The sequence below is a fragment of the Carcharhinus amblyrhynchos genome, chromosome 17 (genome assembly GCF_965287045.1).
Source record: "Carcharhinus amblyrhynchos chromosome 17, sCarAmb.v2.hapA, whole genome shotgun sequence".
NCBI lineage: Eukaryota > Metazoa > Chordata > Chondrichthyes > Carcharhiniformes > Carcharhinidae > Carcharhinus > Carcharhinus amblyrhynchos.
This window is the reverse complement of record NC_137340.1, coordinates 52,760,302-52,782,587: the sequence shown is the minus strand read 5'-3', so window position 1 is coordinate 52,782,587 and position 22,286 is coordinate 52,760,302. Positions and strand designations below refer to the sequence as shown.

General features: G+C 43.2%; 1 protein-coding gene across 2 annotated transcripts in view; it reads right to left on the bottom strand.

The window, feature by feature from the left end:
* Positions 1-1,496: 1,496 nt before the first annotated feature.
* hps1 (HPS1 biogenesis of lysosomal organelles complex 3 subunit 1) overlaps positions 1,497-22,286 on the bottom strand; it is a 36,845-nt gene continuing 16,055 nt past the window's right edge. The window contains exons 8-17 of one of the 2 annotated variants that reach the window (XM_080205958.1): positions 20,233-20,288; positions 19,084-19,251; positions 11,537-11,722; positions 10,582-10,649; positions 9,616-9,747; positions 8,771-8,835; positions 5,912-6,054; positions 3,802-3,915; positions 3,418-3,500; positions 1,497-1,793 (exon numbers count right to left, since the gene is read on the bottom strand). In XM_080205958.1, the coding sequence (XP_080062084.1) occupies positions 1,631-1,793; positions 3,418-3,500; positions 3,802-3,915; positions 5,912-6,054; positions 8,771-8,835; positions 9,616-9,747; positions 10,582-10,649; positions 11,537-11,722; positions 19,084-19,251; positions 20,233-20,288 (1,178 nt within the window). In that variant the 3' untranslated portion in view covers positions 1,497-1,630. The remainder of the gene's footprint in view (positions 1,794-3,417; positions 3,501-3,801; positions 3,916-5,911; positions 6,055-8,770; positions 8,836-9,615; positions 9,748-10,581; positions 10,650-11,536; positions 11,723-19,083; positions 19,252-20,232; positions 20,289-22,286) is intronic. The other variant, XM_080205959.1, reaches the window with a different exon arrangement.

Genomic DNA, 22,286 nt, shown 5'->3' with positions numbered 1-22,286 from the left:
GACATCTGAAAGTAAACGAGGAACAGGAAATGATTTCAGATATCAAGGTGCTGAATATAATACCAGTGAAAATAAGACTGAATTTGGTACCGTTAAAATAGATTATCATTTTACTTCATACCAAAGCCATTTAGAGATTTGGGGGCTGCAGTCTGGCAGACCCTGTCTCAGAACACAACTTTCAACAATAGACAAGCTCAAAGGAGATGACCAAGGTAATATTTATTAAGCATTAAGATTAGAAAAATGTTAAATCATTGGTTACATCCAAAATAAAGTCCAATTTAGATGCCTCTGTTCAATGTTCAGAAGTCACTGCATTCAAAAGGCAGCTTTATTGGATTATTTTTAAGGCTATTTTGCAATGGATGATAATACAATTTGGAGTTATTTTTACTGAACATGGAAGTAATATTTTTAAACAAACTTCACAAAGGGTTAAATCCTCTGCTCTCCAGGGCCAGAATTTTACAGCCCCTCGCGTCCAGCAGGATGTTACAATCCCACTGAAGTAAACAGTAGTTTAAATGGCCCAGCACAGTCACTGGGGAGACGTACAGTGGCAAGGACTGTATAATCCTGGTCCACATCTGTTATCTGACCTGTTGAATGCTTCTTGTGTTTTCCATTCCTTGATTTAGAACTTACTCATTTTAGTTTATAGATTGGCTAATGCTTTCAAGTCTAATTTATTTCATTATGTTAGTTGAAAGTATCACACGGAGGAATCTATAGTCAGTGACAAATTAGTATGCAGAATAACAGCATTGAGAAAGACCATTCAGCCCAAACAGTCTCTGCTGGTGTTTATGATCCATATGTGCCTCCCATCCGATTTCCATCAAACCCTGTTGGCCTATCCTTTGATTCATTCATCCTCAATTACTTTGCCTTTAAATGTATCTGAAGTTTTTCACTTTAATCACTCCACATGGTAGCAAGTTCCACACTGTAATTAATCTGTAGTTGAAGAAGAATCTTCACCTTCCTCTCCCTATCCCACCCTCAATCCCCTACCCTTCCTGACAACACACCAGCCTACTGGGACACGGTGCGGAGGATGCCTGCTCCAAATGACCAACATTCATAAATATGGCATCTGACCATGAAGGCAGGAAGTATTACACACCTTCCAAACCCACCCCCCATACCGAAACATCCCCATACGCCCCAAGGGTCACACCAACAGCTGATGTGAGCTTTTCCTGGGCCCAATTCAGCTCCACGACTGCTGCCCCATAGAGGAATACATACTGGAAACGTGTATCAGTAGCCATTTAGGTTACAAAGGGAATGAGAGATTCAATCCCTCTCACTCCCCATTAATACCATGCTTCTAAAAATGTACTTGCCACAGAGTACAGATATAAAAATACATCTGGCAGCTAAGACCTGAAGCTATGAGAATCTCATAATTGAGACAGAGGAGCCAATTAACATTCCAAAGCTGGATGTTTAATCTCCCAGGGCTACAGGATGCTGCAGATATTGGTTCAGTCCCTGATTTATATAAAAATTCAAAAATGCAGCCTTATTTCACAAGAGTAGCGTTTTCTCTGGGGGCTTGTTCTCTCCATTAATATGCAACCTCCCCAACACAGAACATCCTTTCCAAACTTCTCTTGCTGTTTTAGAGGAGAGGGATACGCGAGGGTTCCCACAACTTGCGAACCAGATCGCTGCACTGCTGAATGACGAACTCTGTAGGCATGACACCCAGGTGGATTGTGAACAGCTCAAAGCACTTTATCACCTCCAGGCTGTGGTTTTTGCCGTAATATCGCAGCAGCTTCCTGAGAAAGAAGCAGAGCAAAGGCTGAGTGATTTGTGTTGCAAAATCTACGGGTATGTATCACTCCAACTAGCACCATTTCACACGAAAGCAAATAATTAAACCAGCTTGCAGACCAATATTCAAATTGAGAATTGAAACTGAGTATCATTTACAAGGTTCATAATTTGTTACCAAACTTAAAACTATTCTACAAATAAACTACAGGTGACACAGTGGTTGGTGCTGCTGCCTCACAACACCAGGGAATTGCATTTGATTCCGTCTGTGCGGAATTTGCACATTCTTCCCGTGTCTGTGTGCGTTTCCTCTGGCTGCTCTGGTTTCCCCCCACAGTCTGAAAGACGTGTAAGTAAGGGGGATTGACCATACTAAATACGAGGGGATATGGGGATTGGCAAGGGGGACGATGGCTAAGATGCTCTCTCAGACAGTGGGTGCAGACTCAATGGGCTGAATGGCCTTCTTCTGCATGTAAGGATGCTATGAATCTAAAACTATATTACAAACTATTAGTTATTTCTGTTAACTAGCCATTTGTATATTTGAGCAGTGACTTGGTTTTATTTTGTTCAGTCCTATACATGTTCCCTTTTCACACCTGAAAAAGGATTCTCAGCTAAAACAATCTCCCTGTCTTACTCTCTTTTCAAAAGCTGAATGCCCTGCAGTGAATTCCAGGGTTCTTTCAGTGTGCTAATGTATTTTGCTGATAACAAAAATCCAGCCCAATGTGCCCAGGAACATTGTAATCAGTGAGGAATGTACCTGTTCCATTAAAAAGTTCCAATACTTAAAGATGCTTAAACATGTGTGTTCACTTGTCCAGACTAAAGAGCCTCAAGCTTTACAGCTTTCCCCTCCCAGCATTAAGCCAGGTACCAGACTGACATTCTCCTGTAGTGCAATACCTTGCTACTTGCACCATGACAGAACCACACACCATTCTCCAGCTGTGCTGTTATTGGGGTTTATATGGACTCCCCATGTCCTGGGATTTCAGTTCCCTTTCTCTGGCTAAACAAACCAAGGTTCACTTCACAGCCCTTCCTGCAATAGTTTCTTCACTCATTTGTCCACAAGTCCCCTTCACCAGCAGACCTTCCCAATCTACATATCCTTTTGCTGAAACCATCAAGCTCATTCCCCTAAAGTGGTCTGATAAATTTGTTAGACAAGAACTCCCTGCCATGAATCTTCCCTTTTACTATCCCACACCCATCTCAATATTTTTAATCCTCTCTGAGTGATTTCTCTGCAGGTTACCCATTTTTCCCACGATGCTGTTAAGACCTTTCTACATATTGGAGCTGATGAGGGGGACAGGATGCAGGGGAGGGATGAGTCTTACAAAGTCTCTCTTTGCTCTCGATGCACTAGCAGCTGGATTTTCACCTGTGCTGACATTTAACCACAGAATTACAGGCACAAAACCTGCATTCTGCTCTGGCACTGTATGTTAATCTTCCAGCACACGACCACCACAGCGCTCCCACATACTTTCAAACTCACTGAGGCATTTTAGAATTCAAACATCCTTCAGAATGCCCACCTATCGGCCCCTTCCACCCACACACCACACCATTTATCAGGGAGTTTGTCAAGGTTTGACAAAAATGTTATACCTGTAATAATCTCCAGTCAACATTCCAATCGGAGCAGAATCATCAGACAGCACCGGCAATTCAATAACTGGCAACTTGTATCCCTAATGTGCAAGATTGAAGAAAAACCAGTGGTGAGGGCTTTCACAAAGGTGACCGCAAAAAAAAGAAGAATTTAAGAAGGAATACATTAAAAAAACTATCCAAAGGTAAATAAGATCATTCTGGAGCCATTTGCAATGAGACATTAATTTAACGGTACCTTCTGTCAGTCTATAGCGTGCTTCTAAGACTTTTTTTGTGGGGCAAATTACAATTGAAAGCTGTGAGGAGGAGGTGTAAGCTCTCTCAGGCATGGTACGTGGCTGCACGGGATTCTAAACACTAATTAGAAATGACACCTACACTTTCATTCTCAAACCAAAGGAAATAGCAGCAGTAGTAATCTCCATCACGGAATGTCAGTGTGGCGTAGCCCTTCTGTAAATATCTGCGTCCCATACCAACCAGAGACCACACCTAGAAAATAGGAAAACTTTTGTTACAAACATTTCCACAGAAACAGATATAATGCAAATATTTAAACTAGAATTACACTGACTAGGCAATAATGACAGCACGGATCGGAGAGATGTGTGCATCCAAGCTACAGTAACAGGATAGCCTGTACACACACAATATATGGCCACATCTGAGTAGTAATCTCAAAATAGATCAAAAGTGCGTAAGACTACTGTTCTGCAAGCCATTTCACAAACAAGGGATGGCTACTTCTACTACTATTTGTTTTTGTTAGAAATCCCAAAATAAACCCATCGAACCACAGAGTCCCTACAGAGCAGGAGGCCATTCGGCCCATCGAATCTGCACCCACTCTCGGAAAGAGCATCTTACCCAGACCCACGTCCCCTCACAAAGCTTGTAACCTCGCACATTTACCATAACCAATTCATCTAATTTGCACATCTTTCAGACTGTGGGAGGAAACCGGAGGAAACCCACAGAGACATGGGGAGAACGTGCAAACTCCACACAGACAGTGACCTGGTTCCTGGTGCTGTGAGAGGTAGCAGTGCTAACCACTGCACCACCTACAAATGGCAATAATCACAAAGTTCTAAGTGAATTCTAAGGACAGAGTAAATAAGAAAGCCTCCAAGTAGATAAGATGGGGGTGGGGTCATCATCTTGCAGATACATCAGGTGGGTGACGAACAACAAGACTGCTCCACACAATGATGTCACTGATGTTGTAGACAATTATTGAGCTGCCAACTTGAAACACTTGCTGATGGGCAGCACATCAGATCTGGGGGTAGGAGATCCAGAGACTCCTGTGGAGCAATGCAGGTCGCAAAAGTGGCAATATGGGAAGAAATAGCAGCATCAAAAAATTAACTTTGGGAGCAACACTAGTCCTATTACAGATTGCTGGTTTAGCTGCTGTACATTCATATCCACGCGACAGGGTTTACACAGAGCATAGTGTGCCCAATGGAAACTCAAAATTATTGCAGGATCCAGATGCAGATTTAGTGATTCATGTGATTTCTCCCACATTAGAAAGACAATTGAACAAGTCTATGGCTCATTCACTCAACCCAAAACAGAACAGTAACATTTCAGGCAATAGCTCTCCATTCCCAGCAACTGTGACTCCAATCGGTGGCACAATGGCACAGCAGTTAGCACTGCTGCCTCATGGCACCAGGTACCCAGGTTCAATTCCCAGCTTCGGTCACTATTTGTGGATTTTGCACGTTCTTCCTGTGTCTGCGTGGGTTTCCTCTGGGTGCTCCGGTTTTCTCCCACATTCTGAAAGACATGCTGGTTAGGTACACTGACCTGAACAGGTGCCGGATTTGGCAACTAGGGGAATTTCACGGTAACTACATTGCAGTGTTAATGTAAGCCTTGCTTTTGACTAATAAACAAACTTTACTTCCCGCAGAAAATTCGTCCAAGAGATGTGGACATTGCTGGCTAGGCCAGCATTTATTACCCAGTCTTAATTGCCACTGAATTTGTGGTGAGCTGCCTTCTTAAAGTGCTGCAGTCCATGTGGTGTAGGTACATCCACACCACTGTTAGGAAGGGAAATACATGAAGGAACAGTTGTACATACTGTTTGATTACAACCATCTTGGGGTAGCTGAGTGCCATAATGCATCAAGAAACTGGTCTTTCAACTCTGGAGTCCTACGGTCAAATCCAGCCCAGAATAATTGAAAGAGTTTCCAGTAACTTGGACCTTGTGATGGGCAAACTCCTCATCCAAGTTCCTAATCAACAAAATGAAGTTATTGTGTTGCCCTGGGCATGGAATTGTCAATAAAAGGCAGACATGGGAAATAGAAAAATAGTGTCATTGTAGCTTGCAGGTAAAGCAGATTGTAGAGGAGAATTTACTCTTCATTTATATAATTAGACATGGAAAATATTTTCAATTATACTGATGACCCTCACGTTGCTCATACAGGAGTACAGCAGCCCCCAGTGCAACAAAGACGTGTACCTTGCTTTTGATAAACGAAGCCAATGGTCCTTTCCCCAGCTCCGTGGATTTTTCTGATACGTTTAGAGAAGGTGCAATCATTTGACCGACTGTCCTGTCCACATAGATGAAATGAACGAGTCCTGGGAAATCTCGCAAATACGTATAATCCCAAGTTAAGGGCAACCAAAAAGAGATCATTGTCCAGGGCTCACAACGGAAGTAAAGACAGAATATCAGATTCACACTTGGCCAATAGTGCGAAGGAAATTTAAACCCGACTCAGCTTCTATTTTCTGAAGCTATGGCTGAATTCAACGCAAGAAATAAGAGAAAGGAATACTTGCATTTATATAGCACCTTTCACAACCCAGGATATTCCAAAGGGTTGTCAATCAAATAGGTGTTTTTGAAATGTAATTATTGTTGTAATGTAAGAAAAAAGGCAGCCAATTTGTGCAAAGCAAGCTTCTGCAAGCAGCAACGATGTAATGACTAGATCATCTGTGTTAGTGATGATGGCTAAGGGATAAGTATTGGCCAGGACACTAATGAGAACTCCTCTTGCTTTTCAACCAATAGTAATGATATAACTAACTCCATTTGAGAGAGCAGATATGGCCTTGGCAGCACTCCCTCAGTCACTGCACTGAAGCATCTGCCTGGGTTACAGCTCCAATGTCAACCAGCAACCTTTAGATTCATTGAGCATGTCTGACAACTGCCTGCACCAACACCAGCAGAGCATTTCCTCAGAGGGGTGGAGAATAAGAATTGGTTTCTATCCTGAAGGCACTGAAATGCTGTTCTACAGGTACAAGCCAATCTCCAAGTCCTGACGCATGACCCAATTCTTCCCCTTAAGGCCGTGGTCGCAAATACTGGCAGACATCCAGAATCTGTCCCCACCCACATCCACATACACAGATATTTCAGTACAGGTAAGTGGACAGCAGACAAGAACAAAATCAGAGCTAGTTTCATTCTGCTCCCATTCCAGAGTAGATAGAAGCTCTAAGCTTTGTTGAATTTATTTATCACAATGATTTGAACCTAGCTACTCCCTGGGTTTTATTGTTCGGGGAGAGGAAATGAAAGGAATGAGGGCAAGGAGATGAAAAAAGAATTTTTAAAAAGAGCAGATTGCTGCGAGAATATTTCTAAAATATTGTCAGTGTGCAAACAGGAACAACGCTCTGAAAGCTTGTTCTATCGAATAAATATGTTGGACTTTAACCTGGTGTTGGGAAACTACTTACAAATAGCCAAGGACAGATATTTTACAATGGGCAGCTTGAATGTGCCATTAGCAGGAGCTGAGGAACACTTTCCACTCGTGGCCAGAGTTGCATATGGCAATTTTAAAAGATGGCAATAAAAACTGTATAGAAATGAATGAGATCTGGGTGGGGGGAGGGGAGAGGGATGCACAGGAGAAAAGTGAAGAGATATTACTGAGAAATGAAGAGCAGTGTCTTCTTGCTAAAACACCTAAAATAGCATATGACGATGAGACTTTGACAAACAGCTTAGTGATCAGATGGTATTTAAAAGCAAGAAGAAATAAAATTGCAAAGTATAGAAATTAGGTTCATTTTTCACTATTGATCATCTTCCCTTTTATTCGACCTTTGTGGCTCCTGTAGGGGCGAGACCATGATGGAGCAGCGAAACATTGTTAGCATAAATAGATTAGAAACAGTGTAGGGAAAGGGAAGGTGTCTGGTCACCCGCTGGCACATGACATTCCAAGCTGCAGTCATTGCTGTAACTATAATGGATTATAAAGTCTCAAAATACCAGGTTTATTTGGTATCATGAACTTTTGGAAGCAGCTCTTCGAAAGCTCGTGATTTCAAATAAATCTGTTGTATTTTAACCTGGTGTTGTAAAATTTCATACTTGCCCACCCTATCCAAAGCCAGCATTTCCACATCATGGATTATAAAGTGCATCCCTTGCTGTACCCATTACAATAGTTGGGTTTAAATAATGAACATTCTGCTTAGTAGTGGAGAAACAGTCAAGATAGCAGCCTAAGATATCACAGTTAATATTCACAATTTTATCTCTGACGCTTAAATCCTAATGTTTTCGCTTCCTCCGAAAGTAAAATTAGCAGCTTTAGATTAGGTTTACTAATACCTGTAGCGAGTTTCCCAAACATTAAAAAGACAGTTCAAAAATATAATTTTGATGTAGCACGTGGCCAAAATATGTGGGAGAGACTTAAAAAAAAACGGAAAATGCTGGAAAGACTCAGCGGGTCTGGCAGCATCTGTGGAGAGAAGAAACAGAGTTAACACTGAGTCCGTATATGGACTCTAAACATTAACTCAGTTCCTCTCTCCACAGATGCTACCAGACCGGCTGAATCTTTCCAGCATTTCCTGTTTTCAGATTTCCAGCATCAGCAGCATTTTGCTTTTATTTATTTGGAAGAGATTTCTTTTCCTTTGTTCTCTGCTGAAGATGTCAGCTGTTTGAATAGTTCCACAGATGTTGTTAGTCCTGTGATAGTTCATTTGTCATTTGCAACCCCAGAGAGCAATGGCATCAAAGTAGTTGGCTCTGTTGCACATCGTAGGGAGTCCATTTCTGTTCTCGCTGCATCTTTACAGCAAGTGGTCCCCTGATAAGTGACCAAGAGCAGGATCCCAGCTGATTCCTCCTCTCAAACTACCCACCCCACACCACTCCCAATCCCCGCACCTATACCACCACCCTCTCCCCCCCTCCATCAAACTCAGCTTTAGGAACACCAAAGATAATTATAGAAATTCAAAAAGGGACCCTATTGGAGACCAGAAATTGCACTTGTAAGTGGATTAAAAATAAGAGTTCATCTGAAAGGGATAATTGGTGCTAAGGAAGGATATGAGATCATGGTGGTGTTCCGCTTGCTTTTCACTAGGAGAAAGTCCTTCCAGTCTATCAGCTTCTCCCTGCAGCGACAAAAGAGATTTCACTGCAATGTATAAACACAGGCAACTCAGAACACACAGCCACACACAGTCCCATCGTATCGGATTGGATTACATACTATTCATTAGTTATGCTATACAAGGATGTCTCCCTAAATGTAACTCTCTTCATCCTCTTCAGAAGCCCACTTTGTGCATTTTCAGCAACTTCTGAACTATTCTGTTAATCACAGCAATTTTTCAGTTAATAAATGCAATGATATTACAATCTTTCATTAAACATCCTGACACTCATCATAAATCCACTGATCTTAACAAAATAAACTAACCCAGGAAATACACAGCATATCAAAAAGCCACATGATGGGCAGTACGGTGGCTCAGTGGTTAGCACTGCTGCCTCACAGCACCAGTTTGCACATTCCCCTCGTGTCTGTGTGGGTTTCCTCCAGGTGCTCCAATTCCTTCCCACAATCCAAAGATGTGCAGGTTAGGGGGACCGACCAAGCTAAATTGCCCCTTAGTGTCAGGGGGATTAGTAGGATAAATATGTGGGGTAATGGGGGTAGGGCCAGGGTAGGATTATTGTCAGTGCGGCCTTGATGGGCCAAATGGCCTCCTACTACCCTGCAAGGATGTTATGTATTCTATGAAGTGATTTCTTCCAGTGTTCAGGTGCCTGTTCTAAATGGTTCTAGTCTCTGCCTTCCCGTCTGAAATTACCTCTGACTCCAGAGCATTCAACGTGCAAAGAGTCAATCCATCACATACATTCTTCCACCTTTCCACTGTGATACGTACTGGACAATTTTGAGTGTCTTGGTCTGAAGGTTCACAGATAAGTGCTGAGAATCCCCTGCAGCTTTCATCAGGAAATACTGCTGATACACCAAGCACAGTTGGCTCTTCACATTCCGACAGGCCTGCAAGAGTCTACAACACAACAAATCCTCATCAAAATAAAACTAAATCACTTCCAAAACGTCTAATGTTAGGAGGTACACACTTAAGGTGAGAGGTGAAGTTCAAAGGAGGTGGGAGGGGCAAGTTCTTTCTCTTTTACACAGAGGGGGTAGGTGTCTGGAACATGCTGCCAGGTAAGGCGGCGCAGGCAGATACCATAGGGGTGTTTAAGGGGCTTTTAGATAAGCACATGAATGTGCAAGGAATAGAGGGATAGGGCAGGCAGAAGGGATTAGTTTAATTTGGTGTAATGTTCGGCACAACATCGTGGGCCAAAGGGCCTATTCCTGTGCTGTATTGTTCTAAGTTCTAAGTTAGTTGAAGAGTACTAGGACAGGAAAAGACAATTGCATTAATTTGGGAACCAGTAACTGCTAGCTTTTATTTGCAAATTAAAAGTTGAAACTGAACTGTATGGGTCACAAAATCTCAGTTTCAGTTCTCAGTCTGCTCACTTCTGAAGTGTTCACAGAAACAAGTCATCCATGCCTGTATCGATTTGAGCTGCAGTATGTGATAAGGAGACTCGAAGACCGCATTAGGGAGAGGGAAGTAAGCCAAGGTTACCAGCCTTCATCACGAGTCTGTGACATTGGTCTGGAAAGTGCACTTTAGGTAGGGTCAGGACTGGGCTCTGTTGTTGTGCTTCTGTGGCAGGCTGTGTGGCTGATGGCATTCGATGTGACAGAACTGCACAAATACATCAGAAAGAGGTTATTTCTGCATTCAATCGCCCTTAGTGTTTGAATACACAGGGGATAAATGATGTTTAAAATTACATAGGAAAGATGCTTGCATACTCACTCTTGAGATTTTCCAATGTCAGGTTTGGAAAATGCTTTGTTCTTAAAGTCCACCCAGGCAGACTGAAGCTATTGAGAACATTCAAAAACAAGGATCACTTTTTACAATTTACTGATATTTCCAGATAGGACAAAACAGCCTGTTTGACGAGGGTCCAACACAATTTACAGTGCGATCAGTAAACACCAGAGAACTAACACAATATAGAACAATGAATGCCAAGTTAACACAATTTACAGCTTTAGTAAAAGGCAGAGTATTAACACAACATAACTCAGTATTGTGAAGATGCTCAAAACTATAGAAACTCTTACCTCACTTTTGTCATTCTTTTCTGTTACATTTCACAGAGCATTAAAGTTCTAGTTTGGAGTTAGCCAGTCACTAATCCTTGCTTTGCTTGAATTACCCTGCTACCATTTGTTAAAATAAACTCAAAATTTTGGAAATATTCAGCAGGTTTGGCAGCATCACCGGAGAGAGAAAGTTAGTGTTTCAGGTCAATGACCTCTCATTCAAACTTTAAAGTTTATTTATTAGTGTCACAAGTAGGCTTACATTAATAGTGCAATGAAATTACTGTGAAAATCCCCTAGTCGCTGCACTCAGCCACCTTTCAGGTACACTGAGGGAAAATTTAGCGTGGCCAATGCACCTAATTAGCATGTCTTTTGGACTGTGGGAGGAAACCAGAGCACTAAGAGGAAATCCACGTGCAAACTCCACACGGACAGTGACCCAAGGCCAGGAATTGAACCCAGGTCCCTGATGCGGACAGGCAGCAATGCTAACCACTGTGCCACTGCAAAATCTGCTGAGTATTTCCAGCATTTTCTGTGTTTAGTTCAGATTTCCAGCATCGGCAGTATTTCAGTTAGTACACCCCTCGTGAAATCTTCACTGGGGGTCCCAGCCTAATATCAAGCTTTCCCAATAATAAATGATCACTCCCCACCTTTACCTGCCGTTTTGAGACCCCCACAGCCTTTATAAATTTATCCATCCTCTGCCGTAGGTCTGGCATGTTAGGGTAAATCCGGGAAGTGTGCCCGAGCTCCTGTCCGTCGCTTAGTTTAGCCTCAAGAACAGTGAATGCATCCAACAGCTGATATAAAGACACTGCAACGTGACTGGAGGGAACCTGTCAGTAAGGAAACAAAACAAAGTAGTAATCAGGATAAATAGCCCTGTGATCAGAGTGAGCGTTATGCCCTAGCAGACTCTGAAATATGTTTTGTAGTTGTGCTTTCAGCTCCCTGGCCTTGCTATTTTACCTCCTGTCCTAATTAAAACCAAGGACCCATAAAGAAAGGAAAAACCAGTGCTGGGACCAAGGAGAATTGCTCTGGTTTTGTACAAAAGATTATTATGTCCCACACAATAGACCACACTGTCAATTATCACTGTGAAATTATGAAATGGACTATTTGCCTCAATGAGTGAATGGTTAACATGAATAATCGGAACATAGGAACAAGGAGCAGAAGTAGGCAAATTCAACCCTTTGAGCCACTCAATCAGATCATGGCTGATCTCTTGCTGGTCTCAAATCCACCTCCCCACCTGTTCCCCATATCTCCTTATCCCTTTTTTATTAGAAATATATCTATCTCTTTCTTGAAACCATTCAATCATTCAGACTCCAACGCGCTATGGGGCAGCGAGTTCCACAAATTCAACACCCTCTGCGAGAAGTAGTTCCTCCTCATCTCAGTGTTAAATCTACCACCTCCCAACCTATACCTGTGACCACTTGTTCTACATCGCCCCATAAGAGGAAACTATGGTCTACGTTTACTTTATCAATCTCACTTAAAATTTTATACACCACGATCAGGTCCCCTCTCATCCTTCTATACTCCAGCGAGTGCAAGCCCAAACTGTTTAATCTCTCCTCATACGTCGATCCTTTCATCCCCAGAATCAATCTGGTGAACTTGCTCTGAACTGCCTGCTATGCCACCAGATCCTTCCTCAAATAAGGAGACCAAAACTGGGCACAATGCTTGAGTTGTGGTCTCACCAACACCCTATACAATTGCAGCATCACTTCTCTATTTTTATACTCCAGTCCTTCTGCAACAAATGCCAACATCCCATTTGCCTTTTATACTACATGCTGCACCTGCAGCTTTCTGTGACTCATGAACAGAGACACCCAGATCCCTCTGCCCAGGTTCATTGTGAATCTGCTTTCCAGTTAGATAATAATTTGCCTTTCTATTTGTTCTGCCAAAATGGTTGACCTCACACTTATCCACATTAAACTCAATCTGCCAAATTCTGGCCCTTTCTCCTAGCCTATCTATATCCATCTGTAAAATCTTTATATCTTCTTCACTGCTGGCTTTCCCACCTATTTTGGTATCATCTGCAATCTTGCTGTTACATTCTGTTGAGGTCCAAGGGCTGACCCCTGCAGCACCCTGCTCGTTATGTTTCTCCAGCCAGAGAAGGACTCATTTATCCTGACCCTCTGCTTTCTGCCAGTCAGCCAATCCTCAATCCAATCCAGCACTCTACACCCAATCCCCTGTAATCTCACCTCTGGATCAGTCTTTTATGCGGCACCTGGTCAAGCGCCTTCTGGAAGTCTAAATATACCACATCCACAGGTTCCCCACTATCCACCTTGCTGGTTACATCCTCAAAGAACTCAAGCATGACTTTCCCTTCATAAAACTGCTGATAATATTGGATTGAGCTTTGCCTTTCCAAATGATCAGTCACCTCCTCCTTAGTGATTTATTCCAGCAACTTCCCCACCGCAGAGGTCAAGCTAACCGGCCTGTAGTTCGCTGCTTTTTGCCTCTCTCCCTTTTTGAATAAGGATGTCACATTAGCGTGTTTCCAATCCACCAGGACCTTATCAGAATCCAAGGAATTTTGAAATATCACGACCAGTGCACCCACTATCTCTGCTGCCATCTCCTTTAATACCCTAGGGTGCAGGACATCAGGTCACAGAGACTTATCGGCCCTGAATCTCATCAGTTTATTCAATACCCTCTCCCAGGTGGCAGTTATTGCACCAGGTTCCTCTGCAGTAGTGACAGTTTTTGGAAAATCGTCATTATTCTCTATCGCAAAGACAGACAGAATATTGGTTTAGTGCCTCTACCATCTCTGTATCCCCTGTTAATATCTCACCAGTATCGTCCTCTAAAGGGCCAATATTTACTTTAGTTATTCTCTTCCTCTTTATGGACTGATAGAAGCTTTAGGTATCTGTGTTTACGTTCTCTGCTAGTTTCGTTTTGTAGTTTATCTTAGCTGTTTTGATTCTATTTTTAGTTTCCTTTTGCTGAACCTTAAAGTTCTTCCAATCCTCCAGCTTGCCACTAGCTTCTGCAGTTTGTTATGCCCTGAACAGTCAGAACTCCAGCCTCGTAGAACCCCGTCACTCACAACTGGAAAAAACAAAACAAAAACCGCTGGGCAGCTTTTGCAGCAATTAACTTAATTCCATGTTCTTGTATTAGTTGTTCTCTAATTAAAAAATTTTCCCACTCTCCATTCTCATGTTGTACAGGGAGCTTCAATAATCAGTGTGGAAGGTGAAGCATTTCCTCCGACAGGTAATCCAAGCTATGAGGAGTGTTCACAAATGGCAGTGTTTCGCAACAAATCACCTAACCAGCCTAACAGAGTTGAGAAAGATTTGTGGTGCAAGACAGAAGATAATTGTTTACATTTTTTTCTACAAGTAGTGGAGAGATAAATGCATACCAGAAAATCTAAAAATACTGTAGGTGCCTGAAAGCAAACGATGGTCCAATTCTCAGGTACAGCCTTCAGAGACAATATTTTGCTTCCAGCTCCTGACTGGCAGTACATGTCCAACTTTTTCCATAAATGATTGGTGAATCTCACACCATGTTGCATTGACAAGCCTGTCAATGCTTATCTGCAGTTCCTGGAGCAGGACCCCCATCTAATGGTTCAAGTATGCAGCTACATATCTGGACTACACTGGGCTGCAGGATGCTGTTCGATATAAAGAAATGCAAAGACTAATTTGAAATATTAGAGCTTTATAGGCTGAGTTACAGAAGGTTATGGGTTATCAACATGGGCATTTTGGATGGGACAGTTGATAAATACTGTTCCCAATGGATGAAGAATCCATAATGAAGGGATATAGATGCAAGATTAAGCACCTTTGAATCCATTTTTATCCTGGTGGACAACTCCGGATTACCCAATCCTGGCGTGTACAATCTGTGTTCTATTTCTGGAAGATCCAGGTTGAATTTTGACGAAGGGGAGCGAGTTAAGTCAAGAAAATCTTTGTTTGATCGAGCTGGTCAGGGACAACTGGGTGGCGCTCAGTTCAGAGTGGCGGCCTCACAGGTGAGGAGCAGGCCGCAGCCTCAGCCATGGTGTTGGCATCAAGGTGATGGTCATCATTATGAGTGAAGTTGTCACCAATGATCTTGGTTCCCTGGCACTGATTATTGGTGCTCACACTGATGAACTGAGAGGTATCCTAAAGAGATTAGCTGAAATGGAGAAGAGAATTCCGTGAGTTGTGACGGCAGTTTCGTCAGTGGGGGCTCACTTTCAGTCCTTGGAAATCCTGCTGTATGGTAGGTCGAACATCCTGGTTGGTTTGGAGAGATGGGGCCGGAGGAGTATCTGTACATCTGGTCCCCCAAGGGTAACTGGGAATGAATTCCTGACTGAATTTGAGAATTGGCTGCCATATTTTCACAATCTCATTTGCGGGTTGGATGTCTGAAGTTCGATGAAGCGTTTATGTCTGCTCTTCGCAGTCTGGGGTCAGTTGATGACGCTGAGCGCTAGTCTTATGCTGTCTTGTCCTCAGTGTTCAGTTAGATGGGCTGGAGGCAGCCGGCCTTGGTGGATCCTCACCACCCGCTGATGCCCAGGCTTTTCTTCTCCAGGGTTTCAGAAGGATGATGTGGCAGTGGTGCAGAGGGTTCAATGAAACTCTGGATGGATCCTGCTCGATGAACCTATCATGGCTTTGGCCTTTTCACGCTCTGTGGATGGTCACATTATCCTGCAGTTCATCAATAATGCTGAACTCTGTTCCCTTGTGATTCCACTCCTAATTTTATGAATGTCTTTTATCTTGACAAGAGTGTATGATCTGTGAGTACAAAGGCTTTTGTCACCTGTTATCCTGCAATTTGATGGTATTGGTCCATTAATGTACTCTGATGGTGGAGGCTTTAATTTAATGTGTATTGTTGTTCACAACCAATCTTGGTTTTGGTGTTTGGCACCAGAGGAGCGAGTTTGCTTACTCTGCTTCTGGCCCTGTGTCAAGTGCTAAATCCTGGGTTTCGGTGTTGCAAAACAGAGATACTTCCTTGTTTGGTATTTGTATGTGTCTGCTTCTTTCGATTAGCGAGTATGTTGAGCTGCGTTTAATGCCAAGAGGATTGTGCAATATTTTCCTAGGGTTTTTTTTACCTGCTGTAATCCCTGCACTTATACTGAGGGAGTACCACTTTTAGTGCCCTTCACTTTATTTTTTAGATATAATGTGGAGATGTTGGTGTTGGACTGGGGTGGGCACAGTAAGAAGTCTCACAACAGCAGGTTAACGTCCAACAGGTTTATTTGAAATCACGAGCTTTCAGAATGCTGCTCCTTCATCAAGTGAGTGGGATGAGCAGTGTCATAGAAGGGTGGCGCGGGCAGGTAGGTGGTTTGGTATAGACAGCTGGTATGGCCTTAAGTCCTGACTGTGGGTGAGGAAAACCTCCATTAGAGCTACTGAGGTCACATTTTTCTTTTTGTACTTTTGTTATTTTGAGATTAAGGAATCCTTGCTTATCTCCTATACAGGAACAAACAAGGATGTATTCTGGAAAAGGCTGGCTGCTTTTGTTTTGGTCGTTGGGTTTTGTTCTTGGAGCGGGGGAGTTATATGCTGGTGCATGCCTGGGTGAGATTGGCTGATCCTTGGATATCTTGTTAGGTTGGTCATCTAAATTTGATCTGATTGCCCGGATGGTGACAGTAGTTATTTGAACATTTTGCCATGGGATGTATAGTGGGCAAATCATCCTGCTGTCAGGTTTCTCTGATGAGGGGGTTTGGGTTAAATCTCACTGATGGCAGACAGGAGTACTTTGCTTTGTTCAATGTACAGAGTGATGGGAGTATCTTTGGCCTAGAATCCATAGGATCCCTATAGTGTAGAAGAGCATCTCACCCAGGGCCACTCCTCCACCCTATTCCTGTAACCCCATGCATTTACCACGGCCAATCTCCCTAACTTGACATCTTTGGACTGGGGGAAGAAACTGGAGCACCTGGAGGAAACCCACACAGACACAAGGGTAACATACAAACTCCACACAAACAGTGACCCAAGGCTGGAACTGAACCTGGGTCCCTGGCGCTGTGAGACAACAGTGCTAACCACTGGCTTGTTGGCCCTTATTCTTGCATGTCGTTGAGTAGGTTTGTCCAGAAGTGGCGTTGTTTATGTGTGTCAGGTGGAGGGTCTGTAGAACATAGAACACTACAGCACAAACAGGCCCTTCGGCCCACAAGTTGCGCCGATCATATCCATACCTACCAGGCCTATCTATAACTCCCAATCCCATTAAATCCCATGTACTCATCAAGAAGTCTCTTAAAAGACCCCAGCGAGTTCGCCTCTACCACCACCGACAGCAGCCGATTCCACTCACTCACCATCCTCTGAGTGAAAAACTTACCCCTGACATCTCCTCTGTACCTGTTCCCCAGCACCTTAAACCTGTGTCTTCTCGAAGCGACCATTTCAGCCCTGGGAAATAGCCTCCGAGAATCCACCTTATCTATACCTCTCAACATCTTATAAACTTCTATCAGGTCGCCTCTCAACCTTCATCTCTCCAGGGAGAAGAGACCTAGCTCCCTCAACCTATCCTCATAAGGCATGCCACCCAATCCAGGCAACATCCTTGTAAATCGCCTCTGCACCCTTTCAATAGCTTCCACATCCTTCTAGTTGTGAGGCGATCAGAACTGCGCACAGTACTCCAAGTGGGGTCTGACAAGGGTCTTATAAAGTTGCAGCATTATCTCCCGACTCCTAAACTCAATCCCTCGATTAATGAAGGCCAGTACACCATACGCCTTCTTCACCACATCCTCCACCTGCAAGACCAATTTAAGAGTCCTATGGACCCAGACCCCAAGGTCCTTCTGCTCCTCTACACTGCTAAGAGTCCTACCCTTGATATTGTACTCCTTCATCCCATTAGACCTGCCAAAATGGACCACTACACATTTATCCGCATTGAAGTCCATCTGCCACTTCTCTGCCCAGTCTTGCATCTGTTGGGCAGGGGTGCAGGTTGCCCTCCCTCGAGACATCTCCTCAGAAAGAGACTATTCAGCCCATCAAGACTGCACCGATAACAATTGCACCCAAGGTCTATCCCTGTAACCCCACATATTTACCCCACTAATCTCCCTGACATTAAAAGGCAGTTGGACATAGCCAATCCACCTAATCCTAATCTTTGGAGTGTGGGAGGAAACCAGAGTATCTGGAGTAAACCCATGCAGACATGGGGAGAATGTGCAGACCCCACACAGACAGTGACCTGAGCCGGGAATTGAACCTCGGTCCCTGGCGCTGTGAGGCAGCAGTGCTAAGCACTATGCCACCATGCCGCCCCACTGGCTGGATGGAGTTGCGTGCCTCCTCCAAGTCATCTTATATAGGGACTTCCTGTCTGTCCGCCTTCTTGAGGCGTGAGATCCCCTATGGGGTCCTGTTTCTTGAGGTGATCCTGATATCTCTCTCTCTGAGATATCCTGTAGATAAGTGTCATAATGATTGTACTTTTCAGTAGAATTTGCTTAGTGGAAAATGGTTTAGGTTTTCCAGTGATGGAGGCCCTGATAGGTGCCTCTGATATGGCTGGAGAGGCGGTACGTTTGTTGTGTTCTGAGCCCAGGTGAGGTGTACGAATCCTTAGCTGACTAGTTCCTGTATGTGAGAACATCTTGTACTGATGGGATTATCTGGATGTTCCCCTTTTCCTGGATATCCTTTCATTGCTTGGAGGTCTTGGGATGATGAACTAGGTCCTGTTTGGTTGTATATTATTCCATATATTGTGCAGCTCTTGTTCCTGTTATCCTGTGTGACCATGTGCTCACAGTTGTATCCAGTTCTCTTGACATCCCCCACTGTATAAGTATTCTTTCTTTATCCGTACAAGAGAAGACACCAATTGCAATGATTGCAATGCTTGATAATTTGAACCATTTGCATGAATATTTGCTGGTCTTTTCTGTATGTTTATGTGGAATACTGATTACTCTGCACTGTATTAAATTTTTTGGATAAAATGGAAAACTTTCAACAAAAACATTCTTAAACCAAAAAACAGACAAGGTCGAGAGACTGGAATATTGTTAGTGATTGAAGTAATGGTAGAAATGAACAGAAATTCACAGTGGCAATGACTTGAATGTACAACACATGCAGTAAAGTTAATATATTCCAGATGTTATTCTCACCTTTGTAAGCAGAACCAGAGAGATCCCGGGCCAGAGGGACATGCAGTACATGTTGTGAGGCATCATGGGGCAGTAATGATCCTTTAAATTGGCATCAAGGAAAACTCTTTTGGGGTTAGAACTCTCAGAAGAAAACGATTCAAATACTTGCAGGCTGTCTTCTGCAACCTGAACACCAGGAGACAGGATATTATCTTGTGAAGGCCATGCTCTGCCCAACACACAAACTCACACACAGGAAATAGTAAAAAGTACACTGTATTCTGGAGACAAATGTTGCCACTTAGGGATGTTAGCATCATCAGATGATAATAACCCCGGATGTTAGAATATGTCCGAGTAACACCTTTCCATTAGGAGTCGCTGGATAACCGTCAGGAGCAGAAACATTAGTTGTATTTGTTTCCCTGGTCTTAAAGCACAAGGGAAATTGTAAAAGCTCCATCACTAAGCTTATCAGACTAACAAGCTTCTTCTCTGTACTTCGAGCTATCGCATGGCAGGTGTGGATGCTGAGAAAGCTTTTAAACATGGGCTTATTGGAAGGTGAAGTGGGTGGGAGGTGGTGATGTAGTGGTATTGTCACTGGACTGGAACCCAGAATCTGGGGACCTGGGTTCGAACCCCACCACAGCAGATAGTGAGATTTGAATTCAATATAAAACAAGTTAAAAGTCTAATGACGACCATGAAACCATCGTCGATTGTGAAAAAACCCATCTGGTTCACTACTGTCCTTTAGGGGAGGAAATCTGCTGTCCTTATCTGGCTCACATCCCATGAAAGAATTAAAAAAAGCTAAAAACACACAGGCTGCATTCTAGCTTTCAACTTTACTACAAGCTAACCGAGTTACTCTGAGACAGCTAGCAAGGACACTACTATTCTAAAGCAATTAAGCTGGTAATGTACTAACCTACATGCAAATTATTGTTTTAAGCTCTTTTTTAAAATCACACACTTTTTCAAACCAGAACATTTCTATTGTCTCCCTGCATCATTTCGAATCTTCCTGATTAACCACCGCCAGTCCTGTAAAAATGCTATTCCCACTTTGTCTAGATTTAAGGGATCACTGGTACGAACAGTTTCACTGATTTCAACTGATGCTAGGATTTAGCCCTGTGACCTTCCCAGAGAAGCACTTACCTGCACCACGGAGTCAGTGAATTGGGATGTGTATGAACCACTTTCCAAAGATTCTCCTGAAGCAGAGAGAAAGAGATCACATCAGCCTGAATGGTGATGCAATTACAGAGAACAAAGCAGCTAAAGAAGGGAGGAAAGAATATAAATATGAAAAGAAATCTGCAGACAAAGTAGCAACCTCTAGTATATATATCATAGAAAGCTGCATTGCACTGCTGGATGCACAGAACTTCAAAACCCAGGCAGCAAATAGGATATTGCATCAAATCAAATCACCTGCCCAAGACGAAAATAGAACTCACAAAACCACGTCATAAGAACATAAGAAATAGGAGCAGGAGTAGGCCATCTAGCCCTTTGAGCCTGCCCCGCCATTCAATAAGATCATGGCTGATCTGAAGTGGATCAGTTCCACTTTCCCGCTTTCTCCCCATAACCCTTAATTCCCTTGTCTGTCAAAAACCTATCTACCCGTGACTTAAATATATTTAGCGAGGTAAGCTCCACCACTTCAACGGGCAGAGAATTCCAGAGATTCACCACCCTTTGAGTGAAGAAGCTCCTCCTCAACTCCGATCTAAACTGCCCCCCTGTTATCTTGAGGCTGTGCCCTCTAGTCCTGCTGTCCTTTCTAAGTGGGAAGAATCTCTCTACCTCTACCCTATCCATCCCTTTCATTATCTTATACGTCTCTATAAGATCCTGAAAGGGATGTCATATAGACTGTCACCCCAGGTCACTAGGATAATGATCAACAGCAAAATAGCCAGCTACATGGTCAGAGGTAAAGATAGCATACAGCAGCCAATCCTCATTACTGCACTTGGTACACAACGCAGAGAGGGGCAAAAACATACTTTGGTGTCACTTTTCTATTCATTTTCTTGTTACAGTTGCACAATTAGCAGCACTCACCAGATGCAATATAGAAAGCATACTTTCCAGATGTATCACAGCTTGGGATGGCTCCTGCTCTCTCCAAGATTGCGAGGAACTACAAAGGGTTGTAAACTAAGCTAGGTACATCACTCAAACCAGCCTCCCGGCCATTGACTCTATCTACACTTCCCGCTGCCTCGGCAAAGCAGCCAGCATAATTAAGAACCATAGAACATTACAGCACAGAAACAGGCCTTTTGGCCCCTCTTGGCTGTGCCAAACTAGTTTTCTGCCTAGTCCCACTGACCTGCACCTGAACCATATCCCTCCACACCCCTCTCATCCATGTACCGTCCAAGTTTTTCTTAAATGTTAAAAGTGAGCCCACATTCATCACTTCATCTGGCAGCTCATTCCACACTCCCACCACTCTCTATGTGAAGAACCCCCGTGAATATTCCCTTTAAACTTTTCCCCTTTCACCCTTAACCCATGTCCTCTAGTTTTTTTCTCCCCCAGCCTCAGTGGAAAAAGCCTGCTTGCATTCACTCTACCGATACCCATCATAATTTTATACACCTCTATCAAATCTCCCCTCATTCTTCTACGCTCCAGGGAATAAAGTCCTAACCTATTCAACCTTTCTCTGTAACTCAGTTTCTCAAGTCCCAGCAACATCCTTGTAAACCTTCTCTGCACTCTTTCAACCTTATTAATATCCTTCCTGTAACTAGGTGACCAAAACTGCACACAGTACTCTAAATTCAGCCTCACCAACGCCTTACACAACCTCACCATAACAGTCCTTATACTCAATACTTCGATTTAAAAGCACTCTTTGCGACCCTATCTACCTGTGATGCCACTTTTAGGGAATTATGTATCTGTATTCCTAAATCCCTCTGTTCTACTGCACTCTTCAGTGTCCTACCATTTACCCTCTATGTTCTACCTTGGTTTGTCCTTCCAAAGTGCAATACCTCACACTTGTCTGCATTAAACTCCATCTGCCATTTTTCTAGCTGGTCCAAATCCCTCTGCAAGTTTTGAAAACCTTCCTCACTGTCCACTACACCTCCAATCTTTGTATCATCAGCAAATTTGCTGATCCAATTTACCACATCATCATCCAGATCATTGATATAGATGACAAACAACAACGGACCCAGACTGAT